This window comes from Siniperca chuatsi, linkage group LG5 (genome assembly GCF_020085105.1).
Source record: "Siniperca chuatsi isolate FFG_IHB_CAS linkage group LG5, ASM2008510v1, whole genome shotgun sequence".
NCBI classification, from domain to species: domain Eukaryota; kingdom Metazoa; phylum Chordata; class Actinopteri; order Centrarchiformes; family Sinipercidae; genus Siniperca; species Siniperca chuatsi.
In genome coordinates, this window is record NC_058046.1 from 16,150,027 (window position 1) to 16,166,267 (window position 16,241).

Consider the following 16,241-nt stretch of genomic DNA (forward strand, 5'->3'; position numbering starts at 1 on the left):
GTAAATATTTCTGTATCTGTGAGGGGGGTATGTGTTTGCAAGCTGGCCAAGAATAAAGGGAGGACAAGACCAGTAAATACTTTTACAGCAGGCAATTTGTCAGTATGTGTAAATGTCTCCAATTCCCAACAGCACTGGAGTAAAATTTACAGTCACTCGGGAAGTGACAATGCACAAAAAAGGACCACTTTTTACTCTCTCTCATCTCCCTCAGACCACTAAAACCTTCCAATAAATCTCCTCCAGTCCCCCCAGATGTCTGCTGTTGTCAGATATCATGCCTTGACAATGCCTTCCACCATCATTGTCTTGACAGAAATATGATATGTGAAACTGCAATGTCACATCACTTAACATGATTTAGCCTAAGCTAGCCTGCACCATTTTAATCAATCAAAAATGTCACCTTTTCCCCTGTAATGATAGTAGAGGTATAGGATCCCTGTGTTGGGGTGATCTATAAGACTTATCTAGGCTACTGATTTATGACTACTGCCAGCTAATGTACTAAAGGAGCCTCCTCCCTTCCTGTCATCAGGGTTTCTATCAAATTGGCAAATAAGTAGGCCAGTATTACCTCATGGGCAGGGAGGAAGACACTTCATGTTGTGTGTAAACCTGAAGTATATGACATTATGTGTGTTTGAAACCTAGACAGAATATCCCTTTATAATCTGTTTTCTGGGTCCTGTATATGCACTTCATACACTCATGGTACCAGGGCTGACCCAAATGCTTCAAAGCTTCTAACGCTGCCATGGTAATCGACGTCCAAATCAGTATTCAAATGCTGCTGGGGTTTTTTATTATCATATATGCATTACCCCAAAAATCCCAAATAGCCCATGAAAAAAGAAATAATAATCCAACATTATTAACATTAAACGGCACCTTAGAGCGCAAGAGGATGACAGCAATGCAGTGTTTCCCCTAGGTTGACTGCTTTGGGGGGGCGGATAGGCCCCCAAACACGCACACGGAGCAGAGCAGAGGAGAGACAGGTAAAGTGAACGTCACTCGAATTGACTACGACTTGTTACGCTGATATTCAACCATGGTGTTCTGTGGGGAGATGCAGTGACTTAAACCAACGGTGAGTAAGAAAACATATAAATAATATATCATTTGTAAAGCTATGAGTACAGGAAAAGTTTGCTAGCCACTAGGCTAATTTATGAAGTGTAACTAGCAAAAAAACAATTGTTTTGTCTATGAACCTTGACAGTTATATCCCGCCGCCCCCAAAGCCCTAAAAATGGTATTCAGGACAGCCCTACATGGTACTGCAAAGTAGTTTGGACAAATATGTCCATTAAATGCCAGGCAGTATGTATGGCGGTTGCTAATGGATTCAATGGGCTTGGTTGCTTACACATCCTTTGATCAAATGTCTACCTAAGCTAATTGTTCTGTAAACATTCTAAAGCCTCAACAAATCAATATTAGAGTACAGTATATCAGACTGGTTATTGTAGCTTGTCCCAATAACTTCCATTACCGAAACATAACACAACTCTATGTTTGGAGATGCACTATAGACTTAAACTCGGTAAACAATGACAGTGAAGAATTAGTGAATAAAAAACACCAACGTGAGCATCAAAATTAATCTGCTAAACGATGTTTCTCTATACTAGACAAATGACAAAATACATGCATTTCCCTCATAAAATTTGCACCACAACCTAACACACACACACAAAAAAAAATCATGCTTGGTACCCAAATTAAAATCTAATGCATTAACTCATACCATAATAGTGAATGGCATTTAGACAATAACAGTGTGCAATAAAAGAAAAAAAAAAAAAAAAAACAGTGTACAAGGGAACTGGGACCTGTACCTGTAATCACAATGGAGTGACTGAATCCACATGCCAGCAGCTTCACCCTGCCCAGCCTAGCCACTGTGAACTCTCTCAGATGGGCCTCTGGACCGAGGTCCCCTGGCCTGCCATGTCCGGTCTGGCCAAGCTCCCCACTATCCCAGCAAAGCAGACTCATATCCAACTCACACTGTAAGTCCTGGGAACACAGACAAAGAAGAGGGATGCATTTTAGTGACATAGTAAAGGTAATCGAAGTTTGCTTGGAACTTTAACTTCATTTTATTCATAAACTAGAACTGTGTATATGGGTGACATCAGTTTTCTCTAAGGTTAGAACTCAGGTTAGGAACTGGAGTTCCTGACCTGAACAAGTTTTTATATAGCAGTAGATTTTCATCACCATACCATGTTTTGTATTTTATCCTGTTCAGCACTTTGGTCAGCTGCCGTTGTTTTAAATGTGCTATATAAATAAATTTGACATTGACCTACATTTACACCCCACACACCATTAAACATACAAAATATATTTTTAGATGTTCAAGTGATACTGGAGTCATAATCCGTCACTATTTGTATATGAAAGATGTGGTCCCACATACAGTAAGATGAAAAATAGTGGAAATGTTTTCATTTAAAATTGTTGTTTACAAATACTGGTCTTCTAGTCAGCATTAAGCTTGAATAAAACCAACCTGAAATTCCCAGCCTTATTTGTAATGAACTTTGGGTCTAATGCAGATCACCAATATTCTCCTCAACATGTTTATTTACAATCTGCCCTCTATGCTAATTAGAATGTGACCCAGCACACACGCAAACACACATGGAAGCTGGGTGTGTGTGCATGAACACACAGACATACACACACCCCACAGCAATATTACCAGCACAATTCCATCCGACTGATATTGGAATTTTCCAAAAGAGCAAACCAATAGATAACTTATTACAAAACTATAAGAGATCAATAGCTAATTTCTTCGCATTGATTACCACTTGGACATTTAACATGCGCCCTGTGGCCACAAAGTGTGTTCCGCAAGCTTAGATCCCCATTGGCCCTCATGAGTATTAAAATTATCGATTCAGACAGAGGACTAAAAATGTCAAGCTGTTCATTAATCTCAATAAAGACTGGACTTGACCAAGGCACCCTTTTTCCCAATGCAGGGATACAACCTATCCAACTAGGAGCACATACACGGCATAGATTAATGAGCTTCTACTGAGGGATGTGATTTAAGTCTTTGCCATTAATAGATCAATTACAAAAGAACAAGTCTTTTATAATAGTGCTTACTTTTACCAAGTATGCAGCTCAACACAACATTTTAAAATGTATATTAACTGTCCAATAGTAGTTATTTGTTGATGAATTTCAAAGAAACTTCACGAAACAAGCAGCACTGTAGTAATGAGGTCTTTGTGTGATATGAAGCCGCATCTGCTGTTATGCTACAGATGGCCCCCCGCAGTCCATAATGGACAAATGTTATCAGGCGCTGCCTAACAGGCAGTTTCATCTCTGTTTTATGTAGATGAGTTTCAAAGCACGCAGGGCTGTCCTTAGCTTAATGAGGGCCTTAAGCAGGATTTGATTTGCTCACTTTTCTTACTTTTAATTACTTTCATATTTCTGCCACACTTACTCATATGTTTCCTGCTCACAAGTGATTGGCAGTTAAGCTGTTGCCATGATTTGCTACCTCCACTAATCAAGGAGAGGAGTACCAGATTATTTTGAAATAAACACAATTAGAAAAACAGCTCTGTCATGTGAATACATTTTTCAATAAAGGAAAAAAATAATAGTTGAAACACTATTTTTGCTGCCAGAGTTAAAGAGCTTTGTATTTTGACAGGGATTCTATTATAAGTGTCCTGAAGACTTTATAATTAAGAGAACTCAAAGGCCAGTGAGCAACAGCCTGGTCCATTACGCACCACAAATCCAGTCATGCCATTTGGAGATGCTGTTTCTTGCTGCCCTGAACATATACTTCTGCTGAAAAAATGATATTACTGATTTTACAAAAGCATTTTGTACACATTTTTCATGACATCTCTACATATGTTGTGTTGTTTTGCTTTCTGCAGAACTTACTTAGCTTGAGGTTTGGTTTTTGTACTGTAGAGGCTATCTTCTGACTGTTTTGACTTATAGGCTAGGCCTCATTCTTAGAATGGGTATTTTACATTATTTGGAAAAATAAACTGAGTTCATGACATATAATGTCCTTTCAATCGGGCCTTACCAACAGAAATAAGAGACAACAATGAATTAAACCAAAGCTGGTAACAACATTAAGGGAAATTATTCAGGAAAAGACATCTAGACATTCGACTGAGAGCACTCTTTGACTTGAATCCAATAAAGTATAAAAGGCTTTCAGTGTCAAGTTGTACTTTTAATAACAATGAGAAATTCACACCGGACAAGCATTTATAATCTCTTCGGGGGAACAGTACCCTCACATCTTTTTAGCACCACAACATATTTTCTGGTCAAATGTTATTTCTGTTTGTCCACTAAACAATGAGGTGAAGCGATGGAATCTTACTTGCCGCAATTACACATATATTACCATAAAAGAAAAGCCTAAATGCAGATCATAAAGACCAGTTTTGGTTTGTAACTCTGGATACAAAGCATACACAACATCAAGACAAAAAAGGCTGAAACACATTTAGCAGCACACAGCTACCAGGAACTAACCTGTGCCAATGTAAAAGGACAAGAACTTTTCATTTCAGTGTCTTCTTATATCACGCTTCCTTTTCTCCCTTTATACTTCAGTTGTTGGTTTTCTCACATTGATCGCATCTGGTTGTCTTGTGGCCCTGACTTAATTTCCCCCCTCCTCCCCTCATTGCACTCACCACAATGGCAGGGCAACGGTCTCCATAGCACCTTCTGTTGACAGCACACCAGCTGATTGAGATTAGCTTATTATTATCTAAACTGGGGCAAACTTTGAAAGCGACAAGGTATTTTAGAAAGGCACTAACACACACAACATTATGATGGTAATTTCATTGTTACTGGATAGAATTTAAAACTTTTAACCACATACAGTGAACAGAAGACTGAGACTGTGGACTCCTACAATGCATATCTGCCTATTTACTTTCTAATGTGCTTGAAAGTGTTGAGGTCACTTGAGCAGGTTAAAGCTGTGTGTCGCAAATCCACATTACATACTCATTCTTTACAGTGTGTACTATGTACACTAAGCGTCATAGTATTCTGTTTTAGCAGCTAGTGTACAAAAAAATCGAAATATTCATGCCACGTTCATGTCATATCAGAGTTTTCGTAATTGCGAGTTTCCGACTTGTAAATTGCATTCACACAACTTCCAGGTCATAATTACGACTGGGAAACTCTGATTTTTCTGAAAAGTCCAATATATCCGACTTGTCACAGACTAATACGGAAGTGCCTGATAACAAAATAAATACAGATGCCTCACATCAGCCTGAGACCATTGTTCAATGTAATTAAACCCACATTTAATGGATATGGTCCTATACTGTCAATGTACAGTATTGTAATTCTCACACGACCAACTCTGCAATCATACAACTGTCTTGATGTCATGAACACTTCACAAGTCATTAACATGGGAATCTTCCCTATCCATGCCATAGGACGTGAACGCGGCATTAACCTCTTAATGTCATGGTCACATTTCATTTCAGGTATATGAATATTCACTCCATTTTCCATTCACTTATATTGAAGCCCGAACAACAAACAAATTCAAGAGTGCATTTCCTGTTTTGCCAGAAAATATGCGGCTGGCTCTGGTGCGGCTGAAGCACCTGAAGGGGAAACTTGAGAAAAATCAGAGTGAAAGAATTAGGGGGGCTTAGAGTTAGAGGGTTTTCCTCACAAAGCTTTATCAACTTGCCACCTGCCTATACCAGAGATTAAATCCCACTTGAACGTTGCCACATTCCAACCACTGAAACCGCCAAAATGTGGAAACATCTGAAATGAAGAGCACAGGAAATACCAGAGCTGATGGAGTGTGACGTAGGACTGTTGATTGGCTACGACTGCTCCAGGGCCTTGGCACCATGACAAGTCATCACAGGAGGTGACGATGAGCCGTATGCCATCAAGACTAACCTGGGTTGGACCATTGTCGGCAGCTCACCACGAGTCGCAAAGTCAACAGAAGTGACAGGTCTATGCCATCGTGTATATGTCAAGGAACTTCCACCATCGACACCAGCCACTGTCATTAGAGCCCTCGAAGGAGACTACAAAGATACCTACCATAGGGAAAAGAGCATATCACAAGATGACATACAGTTCATGCAATTACTGAATAAAGGAATACGCCAGAATACAGATGGACACCTGGAAATGCCCCTTCCCTTTAAGACACGCCCGCAACTGCCAGAAATTAAGCAGCTGGCTCTGGTGTGGCTGAAGCACCTGAAGGGGAAACTTGAGAAAAATCCCAAATTCAAGGATGACTACATTAAATTTATGGAAGGCGTCTTCAAGGATGGTGATGCAGAAGGAGCTGAATACCAACCCAAAGCAGGAGATGTGTGGTATATTCCTCACCAAGGGGTTTATCACCCAAGAAAGCCAGAAAAAATTAGGGTTGTATTCGACTGCTCTGCCAAGCATGATGGCACAGGTCTGAATGATCACTTATTAATTGGACCTGATCTCACAAATGGGCTGACAGGAGAGCTCTGCAGGTTCCGCAAACACCCAATCGCAGTCACCTGTGATGTAGAAAAAACGTTTCACAGGTTCCATGTAAGCCAAGAAGTCAGAGATTACTTATGCTTTTTGTGGTGGGAAAATGGTGATACAAATTCAGACCCAAAAGAATATCGCATTAAGCTCCATCTTTTTGGAGCAGCATTCTCTCCTGGCTGTGCAAATTATGGAATTACGTATCTTGCAAGCCAAAATGAAAAAGAGCATCCCTCAGCAGCCAACTTCATTAGGAAGAATTTCTACGTTGATGATGGTATCATCAGTGTTGAATCTGTGGATGTAGCCATCAAACTAGTGTGAGAAGCATAAAAAGTGTGTGAGAAGGGGCGATTACACCTCCACAAGTTCATCTCTAACAACAGAGACATGTTGGAGTCAATTCCAGGCAGTGAGCGAGCTAGTGGAGTTCAGGATGTGGATCTCAGTTATGATGAACTCTCAGTCCAGACCGTGTTTGGAGTAAAGTGGAGTGTGGACAGTGACACCTTCTCCTTTAAAGTCACCCTGGATAAGAAACCAGCGACATGGCGGGGAATCCTCTCGACTGTAGCCTCTGTGTTCGACCCACTAGGCTTCCTGGCTCCATTCCTCTTTCTGGGAAAGAAAGTACTGCAAAAAATGTGCCAAAGGGGCATTGGATGGGACAAACCACTTCCCAGAGAATTAATGCCACAATGGGAGAGCTGGCTGAATGATCTAGAGAATCTGCAAAAACTCCAGATTCCAAGATGCTTTGCCCCTGAAAACCTGGGGAAGATCCAGAAAATTGAACTGCATCACTTTTCGAATGCGAGTAGCCATGGGTACAGACAGTGCTCATACATCCGAGTGGTGAGTAAAGACAAAGTACATTGCTCATTAGTCATAGGTAAGGCAAGGGTTGCACCCACAAAAGTACCAACCATATCAAGGCTGGAGTTAATGGCTGCAGTTGTCTTCTCAGCAATTAGCAGTATGCTAAAGGAGGAGCTGGAGCTCAACATTGATCAAGAGTATTTTTGGATAGATTGGCAGATAGTCTTGGGCTACATTAACAACGAAGCCCGAAGGTTTAACATTTTCGTTGCAAATAGAGTCCAAAGAATCAGAGAAATAACTGACCCAGCACAGTGGTATTATGTCAACACTGATCAAAATCTGGCGGATCATGCTTCCAGAGGCCTCAAGGTGGCAGAGTTGATTAGTTCAAACTGCCTTACTGGACCCAAGTTCCTGTGGGAAAGAGAGATTGCCCCACCAAAATCAATCTCAGAGCTTCTGGTGGGTGATCCTGAAGTCAAAACAACACAAGTACTACAAACAAAAGTAGTAAAGAGGGCAATTTTTTGGAGAGACTTAAGCGGTTCTCAAAATGGCATACAGCATTGAATGTTGCTGCTTGGATCCAGCAAATAGCAAACAGAGCCAAAATAGCAGAACCTATAAATGTCAAAGACAGAAGAAAGGCCAGTGTTGTGCTTGTAAAATTGGCACAAGAAGATGCCTTCAAAGAGGAAATGCAAGTACTGAGTCATGGCAAATTGCCACATAGCCATCAATTATTCCAGCTTGACCCAGTATTGAAAGATGGTGTTCTCAGGTTAGGAGGGTGATTAAAGAAGGCTTCCTTGCCTCTGGACTTGAAGCATCCAGTAATCCTACCAAGAGATGGTGTGGTCACACATCTGATCTTAAGTTACTGCCATGAAAAAACTCAGCACCAAGGCAGAGGACAAACCCTTAATGAGCTGAGAGCAAATGGTTACTGGATTGTTGGTGGCAGCAAGGTTGTGGCGAACCACATAAAGCAATACGTTGCATGCAGGAGAGCTTGCAGGCCAACAGAAAAGCAAAAGATGGCGGATCTACCTGCTAACTGTATTGATCCCTCGCCACCATTCTCCTACTGTGGAATGGATTGTTTTGAACCATTGTTTTGGCCAATATTGGAAGATCTATCAACTGATGCCTTCATAAATGCCTTGCTGTGTTTTATAGCTATCCGTGGAGCTGTAAGACAAATCAAATCTGATCAAGGGACAAATTTTGTTGGGGCAAAAAATGAACTGAATAAGGCTTTAAGAGAAGTGGACAAAGACAGATTGACTGCTAACCTGGCCGAAAAACAATGTGACCTCATAATGAGCATACCTGATGCCAGTCACATGGGAGGTGTTTGGGAACAGCAGATCAGGACAGTTAGGAGCGTCCTAAGCTGGGTCCTCTCACAGAGTGCTGGAAGATTAGATGATGCTTCTTTGAGAACATTCTTTTATGAAGCCATGTCAATTATAAATAGCCGCCCACTCACCACTGACAGCAACAATGATCCCAAAGGCCTAGAGCCACTTACCCCGAACCATTTACTCATCATGAAAACCTCTGTCCCACTGCCTCCACCAGGAAAATTTGTGAGAGAAGATGTGTATGCCAGGAAAAGGTGGCGCAGAGTACAATATCTAGCAGCAATTCTGGAGTAGATGGACAAAGGAATATCTTGCAAACATCACCCTCAGACAACGTTGGCACTCGTCAAGACGAAATGTGAAGATTGGAGACACTGTCATTGTCAAGGAGGAAGAGATTCCCCGCAATGAGTGGAGACTTGGAAGAGTACTTGATGTTAGTTAAGATGAAGATGAACTGGTGCGAAAAGCTACAATACAAAAAGGAAATAGAAAGCTAGGGAAAGAGGGTCAACAACTCATTAATCCATCCATTCTTGAACGTCCTATTCATAAATTAGTTGTACTTGTAGAAAACAACTAAAGTGTGTTCCAAATGAACTGATCTCTAAACAACAAAAGAGTATAAAATATCAGTCTTGACCTAAGTTTCTTGGTTCTGAAAGTCACTAGATTTATTCAAATATTTGCTTAAAGGTTATCATAAATCATAAGGGAACATAACTTGGTGGGAATGTAACTGTCTCAGAGACATGTTTCATTAAGATGTTTGTCATAAATTTATGACTATTAGAGTTCATACAGCCATTAAAAGGTATTTAAAATGTTAAATAAATTAGATGTTAAAGAGTTATGTTGATAAAAAAAAATTTGTCTAAAATGTAACACCTTAAAATGATGCTTGGGTAAAAATTGAATTTTTTTTTATGTAAGGTTTTCATTTTTATGTACTAAGAAGAGCGTAATGGGTCACATGACTAGAGTTGAGTTAAGGGGTAAAGTGACATTATGGGTAAGAACCAGCGTGGATGCAGAGGAAAAACATACAGCCCCAAAATAACCTTATTCTGCACTTGGTCCAAGAGGCGCACACGTTAATTGTCTTTGATTTGTTTTATATGTGTATATAATGTTGTGTAATGTGCCTTAACATGGATAATGTGATACATTCCAGTAGCCTAATTTTATTTCATCGCATTTCTGTTGTGCTAACGTGTTTGGGCCTGTTAGCAACGGACACTAGCTTGAGAGACTTTCAAATGACAGAGATATATACTTGAAACCTTTCATGTCTTTATTTTCTTGTAGTTTTCACGGTGTCTGCTCACGAAAGAGAGAGAGAGAGAGAGAGAGATAAAATAAAAATTCAAAAGACATCTGTATGATGCGTGGCCATTATTCCATGGGACCAGTGTAGCTACATATATTATTACTCAAAATAAAACAGGTTAATACGACTTACAAAAATCTGGAAGTAAGTCCATGAGGAGATGCTGTCTGGTACAGTCTATAGTCTGGTCCTACGTGGAGCGCCGCGCAAAGGGCTCTCCCTCTTGACCGTGGGCTCTGACATGCGCATTAGGTGGTCTCCCACCCAACTCTCTTTCACTCTTAGCACACCTGGGGAAATTCAGTTCACACACTAGTATTAGATAGAAATATGTCTGATCGTGAATGTATGAATTATATAAGGGTCAACATAATCCTTCATGACCAGCTAACTGATGCCCATAAACAGGTAGGTGAGTGACTAGGACACCCCAATCCACAGAATAATTGAAAGAAAAAGAAAACGGATTATTCAAAATAGAAAGTTGCAATGTTACCACTGGTAAATATCTGTTAAATATTTATGGTAAATTCAAGAGAATAGTCAACATTTGAAGAAAATAATGTTTAGCTGCAATTTACTAAAATTGCATTTTTTCTTTTTTAATTTGAAGCCTTCTGGAATAGGCGTCAGGCCTTCAGAATAAAAGCAGGAAGGTGTAGTTCTTTTGGTTTTTTATATGTGAATACTATGATGCAGTATTATTTATAATTGCGGCTTAATGAAACCATGAAATGTAATGTAACCAAAAAATACTATAATATGATCCACATAGTAGAATGACAATAAGGCTAAGCCACTCACTGGAGTTTTTGTACAAATGTTAGGGGAGAAATGAAATGTCAAATACCCAGTCTTGTATATCCTCACATATTATTTATTTGCATTAAATATTCTCCCAATTTTTGACACTCTGTGCTTATGGTTTTGTGCAAATATTTTTGTGAGTTTACAAATCTTTTTATTTTTTATATTTGTAGAAGGTGTTTTATATTTATATTACGCATTTACACACGGATTGTCGATCTGATCACACAAATAATACTGAGACAAATCTATCGCCATGTAATGATTGGCCTATATAACATAAATAAATTACTTTAAAACTATTTAATTCAACTATCCTTTTATCCTGAAGGTCAGAAGCCCATATCGGAAGTATGTGGTTCACATGAACGCGTCTTCAGTAATCGCCTCCAGATAATGTTTACCCCAGTTTTTTCATCTGAGCGCAGTGCGCGCACACAATTCTTCAGTGTCTGTGCTCAGTTTCGCCACCTGTGCGCACGAAGTTCCACATCACTATTTTTTCGTGATTGACCTCCAGGGGGCTCCGTACCTTTACTTTTGAATGATTGCAATTCGCTTTTGCACAGAGTGGTCTGCAAATATGAGCTCCCAGTTTCTCCTTTGCACATTGGATGGCAGTAGAGGTCTTTGAGCAGACGTCCGTAGGGCGTGTCCTGTCCCATACTCCAGACGCCATGGTTGTCCTCTTAACAAAATAGCATGCAGTGAAAACGTTTGGAAATTAGCGGTCGATCATATTCTTTCTTTATTCATTTAACTAAGTCTTCATTTACTTAAGCTCCTCTACGACAATGCCTGCAATTCAAAGCTTAACGATGACTTACGACGCGCTGAATGAGTACGGGACGTTTTCGGAGGGAGACGCTGTAACTGGAAAAGTAACATTGGCGTTGTCAAAGGAGACCACCGTTGAAAGCCTGTTTGTTAAGGCTAAAGGAGACGCTGATGTGCGTTGGACGAAAAAGAGCGGCGATCGCACCCACACGTACTCTGCACACAACCGATATTTCAAACTGAAGCAGTTTTTAATCCCAGAGAATACTAAGGGTAGGTGGTGGGCGATTAACTTTAGTTATGCATGCCTTAACCCATTAAGTTAAAACTGACATAGTGTAGGCATTCTATAGTGTTTCCTCCCTGATTGTTCGTTTGTGTTGTTTTCTCGTTTCTTTTTGTCCAGTGATGGTCATGACACAATCATTCATAGCCCTTACTTAAAAAAAAATAGCAATACCACACAATATAAAAACAAGTTAAATCCCACACTCAAAACTTAAGTAAAAGTATTATCTGGAATATTATTAAAATATAAAACCAAATTTACGCATTGTGCAAAATGCCCCTTCCCTTTTTAAATATTGTTATATACTTTAAACTGTTGGAATGTTATTACTGAGACATTTATGTGTAAGCATCAGTAATGTTATAGCTGGTTGTAGTTTATTACATAACAGTGCAAAGTGACTAAATTATAGCTGTTACATTAATGTCATGGACAGAATGTATACTATTGAAATTAAGTGCAATGGAGTAGAAACATTAAATGGTAATATAAAAAGTGCAAGTATCTTCAAATTGTACTTAAGTACTTAAGTAAAAGTACTTATTTACTTTCCACCGCTGCATTCTTTGCTATTTATAGTAGCCTAGTAGTCACTAGTAATGGCAGTAGATTACTGTCAGTATTAACACCAAAATCCTTTCCCTTTCAGACACTGTAATTCCCCAAGGAACCCATGTCTATGAATTCAGCTTTAACATACCACCAGGGTAAGTACAGTAAGACAGTTTACCAAAACATAATGTTCGCACTTTCACAATGTAATTGCTTTTAACAAACCAGACCAAATATGCAACAAAAAACCTACTCCTGCACATTCCATAAACTGATGTTAATTCACTTCAGATTACATAACATTAATCTGCTGGTTCTCCATGACAGAAGCATGCCTTCATCCTTCAAGGGGAGTCATGGAAAGATTGTCTACAAGCTGGAAGCCAAGCTGTCCAGGAGTTGGAGGATGGACCGTACAGTAGAAAAAGAGATACATTTTGTCTCCAAGTCCTTTCCAAACATTCAATCTCTGATGGTGTGTAAAATATTGAAACATAGATACACACATCTCTGATATGTCACTTGACAGAAATTATATCCACTTATTCCATCCACAGTATAGTAGGTGGAGATTGAGTTTTGTAATGTGATGTTACAGTGGGTGCCAGCAGTCCTTTTCTTGGATGCAGCACTTTTCATCAGGGGGCGTAGCTGAGAAGAGAAACAGACTATAAAAATATAGGTTTTATACAGTTCACCCAAACTTTTTTTCTAATTTACCATGCTCTTTCACAGGTTTGGCTTACTGGAATACTTAAAATAGAACAGATCCATCATTAACAGCATTAGCTCCACATGTGCTTTTCCTGCTATGACAAGTCAAAATGTCTCCTGTGAAAATGGCCTATTAAAATTTGGATTTGAATTTGTGTTGCTCTCAACAGCAATGTGTTTTTGCAGAAACAATGTCCCAGTTACTTTGGATAATTTACAGACCTCACTTTGGACAGTTTTCATAGATACTATTTCTTCTGTAGATAGGCGTTCCAGTGAAAACTGTCATACATACATATACAGTAGCCAGATAGATTCAAAGGGTAGTGTGGTGATAATCACTCCTGGTCCTGAGAACCTGGGTATCTTGCCTTGCTTTATAACTGTAATACTTAATCATGTACTGTATTGTCTTAGTGAATCAAAAGTAATTGGTTTCCATGTTTATTGCATTTTAGTTACACCAAGCTGGTTCAACAAACAAAGAGATGGGATTTTTCTCAAAAGGAAATGTGCACATGGATGTCATCGTTGACAGGAGGGCTTATGCCCCAGGTAGTAAAATTCCTCTTCAAACATGGTAGTTTCATGTCATGGAAGGAGATCTTCTGCTAAAGGCAGATACTGAAAAACATTTTTTGTCATGTGATGATTGCCAAGCCACTGTTTTGCAAAATAGCAAACTATTTTAATCAAATATGCAGTAATGCTATTGAAATTATAGTTCTGAATTGTCTTATCCGGCTTATTACTTTTGCCAACAATAAATAAATTGAATGCACTGTACAGTCTTTTTTCATGATAGACATTTTGACATGTCATCACAGGATAAACACAGGTGTAACTAATAACATTAATAACAGCTGCATTCCATTTAGATATGTCCTTTCCAGTGCCCTAGTATTGTGCATGCTGGCTTACACCTATGCTTAAAATGCTAAAATGTCTGCCATGAAAATGGTCTGTTGTCAGTGATGATTTTAGTAAAGCATGAAAGAAAGATCATGTTTATAGTCACTGTGTTATTTCCAGATTTACAGTAGTGCTTTCAGATAACAGGCATGGAGTAATAAGTGGGTGGGGTTTAGCATTTCAGCAACGTTCATATAACATGAGGAAGTTGTGCAATAATAATACATTTTTTTCTATATTTATATAATACACATTCTGGAGTACACTTTCCTATGTGGCACTTGAATTAGAATAAATCACTAATTAAAAATTATGTTGTTCTCCTCATAGGTGAAACCATGGCAATTGTTGCAAAAATCAGCAATTCCTCATCCAGTGATATGACACCCAAATTCAGTTTAATCCAGGATGTGGTGTACCGTGCCAACAGCAATACCAAACATGAGGGCAATGTTGTCCACACAGTGGTTGACCACTGTATTAAACCCCAAACACAGAAGGAGGTTAAATGTGCAATAACGATTCCTCGTGATCAGGTGCACACGATCCAGAATTGTAACATTATCTCAGTGGAATACCATTTAAAGGTATGCAACGGTGTCACAGTGTATCTTTATGGTAAAGCACGCTAAGCTAAGTCCATTGACAGAGCTATTTTTTAACTGATTTTATAAAACTGTTGACCCATAAATATAAATAAAGATTTACCAAATGTGTTGTGACTGTCAGACCGTCTTGCTATTCTATTTTATAAGTAAAGCATCATGTGCTAATGAGGCGGTCCTATTTTTTCTCAGGTGTACCTGAACATCAGCTTTGCTTCCAATCCAGAGGTCATGTTCCCTGTGGTAATTTTTCCTCCTGACTTAGCTCCTGGCCCTCACCCTGGTGTGGCTGTGGGTCCCTATCCAGCTGGGGCTGTTGTGGGCCCAAGCAACAGCAACTTCCCTCCCCCTGCAGTGTCTATGGGTCCTTATCCTGCATCCCCACATTCAGGCAGTTATGGATACCCAGGAGCCCAAAGGTATTCAGCACCACCACCTGTGTACCCAGATAACCCACTGGTGTATGCTGGTCCACCAGGTGTGTACCCTGCTCAGTCGGCACACGGGAGTGGGGGCTACAATAACCCAGTGCTACAGCTGGCTTCTCCGTATGGATCTCCATTTTCATCATCGTCTACTGTGCTTCACCCTCCGCCTACTGCCCCAACATTTCACCCACCCCCATGCGCCCCAGAGATCCACCCATTACCCTCTTTTGAACCATTTAACATATCTCCACCTGCTCCCGCATACAACCTGCTGCCTTCTGCACCAATGATGAACACAGACTTCCTGTCTCAATCGGATGAAGCTCCTCCAGCTTATTCAGTCCTTTTCCCGTCTTCTACTACTGAAAAATCTGATGCAAAATAATAGAATGTATGCTTAATGACTGAATCAGTTTATTAATTATGAAGTAAAATGCTAATAGTTAAAAATGTGCAATCCAGTCACCTAAATAGTGTCTTTAACGCTTTATTCGTGTTGTTAAATTAGAAGTGTGCATTTAAAATGAAAAAGGCATAATGTGCGATATTTACTGTTTGCATGTAAACAATTGTATACAAAAATATGACTTTTGCATTGTATGTGATAGTTATTTTCTGGTCAGTTCAGGTTGCTTATTGGCTTTGTCCAGCTGCAACAGTATTACTCAAACCTCAGCCATCAGGGTACACTGTATTTTATGTGCCTTGTTCAACTCAAATGTCCTAGACTGATCAGTTTTTCAGTGTTATCGTTTATACCTACTCTCTCTACCTCACTCTTCTGTTTGGAGGCTAGTTGAAAAAACTGGCCAACATACACTCTATCAAGAAAAAAAACTTTTTTTTATTTATTTATTTTTTATTAAAGCAATCAACTAAGAGGCCAAATATATATTTCCCCTGTATTTTCAAGTCTGGGGAGTTTAACATGAGACAGCTACTTCTGTCAATTTATTGCACAATACTTTGCAAACCTGATTTGTTATACTCACAAATTGCCTGTGTTTTCTCTGAATAAAGAACTGTCAGGTAAAGTTTCTCTGGGAATCTTTCAATGCGAGTGTGAACGCTTTGTTAGAACTA

The 16,241-nt window shown here is 39.4% G+C and overlaps 2 protein-coding genes across 3 annotated transcripts in view; one reads left to right on the forward strand and one right to left on the reverse strand.

The window, feature by feature from the left end:
- Window positions 1-4,661, reverse strand: part of LOC122876393 (E3 ubiquitin-protein ligase HERC2-like) — a 292,777-nt gene extending 288,116 nt beyond the window's left edge. For both annotated transcript variants that reach the window (XR_006378068.1, XM_044196685.1), the window contains exons 1-2: window positions 4,549-4,661; window positions 1,845-2,025 (exon numbers count right to left, since the gene is read on the reverse strand). Coding sequence is in view for 1 of the 2 variants with exons in the window: in XM_044196685.1 (XP_044052620.1) it covers window positions 1,845-2,025; window positions 4,549-4,581 (214 nt within the window). In the remaining variant the exon portion in view is untranslated. The remainder of the gene's footprint in view (window positions 1-1,844; window positions 2,026-4,548) is intronic.
- A 6,885-nt stretch (window positions 4,662-11,546) lies between these two features.
- Window positions 11,547-16,196, forward strand: LOC122876394 (arrestin domain-containing protein 3-like). Its single transcript, XM_044196686.1, has 6 exons — window positions 11,547-11,931; window positions 12,597-12,654; window positions 12,827-12,974; window positions 13,672-13,768; window positions 14,456-14,712; window positions 14,923-16,196. Exons 1-6 carry the CDS (start codon window positions 11,676-11,678, stop codon window positions 15,541-15,543), a joined length of 1,437 nt encoding a protein of 478 aa, XP_044052621.1. The 5' UTR covers window positions 11,547-11,675; the 3' UTR covers window positions 15,544-16,196.
- The last annotated feature ends 45 nt before the right edge of the window (window positions 16,197-16,241 follow it).

Excerpts from the sequence above, each read along its gene's own strand:
- LOC122876394 (XM_044196686.1), top strand. The coding sequence starts at position 11,676 with ATGCCTGCAATTCAAAGCTTAACGATGACTTACGACGCGCTGAATGAG. Across the intron at positions 12,655-12,826 it reads AGCTTTAACATACCACCAGG|AAGCATGCCTTCATCCTTCA; the intron begins GTAAGTACAGTA and ends TCTCCATGACAG. Across the intron at positions 12,975-13,671 it reads CAAACATTCAATCTCTGATG|TTACACCAAGCTGGTTCAAC; the intron begins GTGTGTAAAATA and ends ATTGCATTTTAG.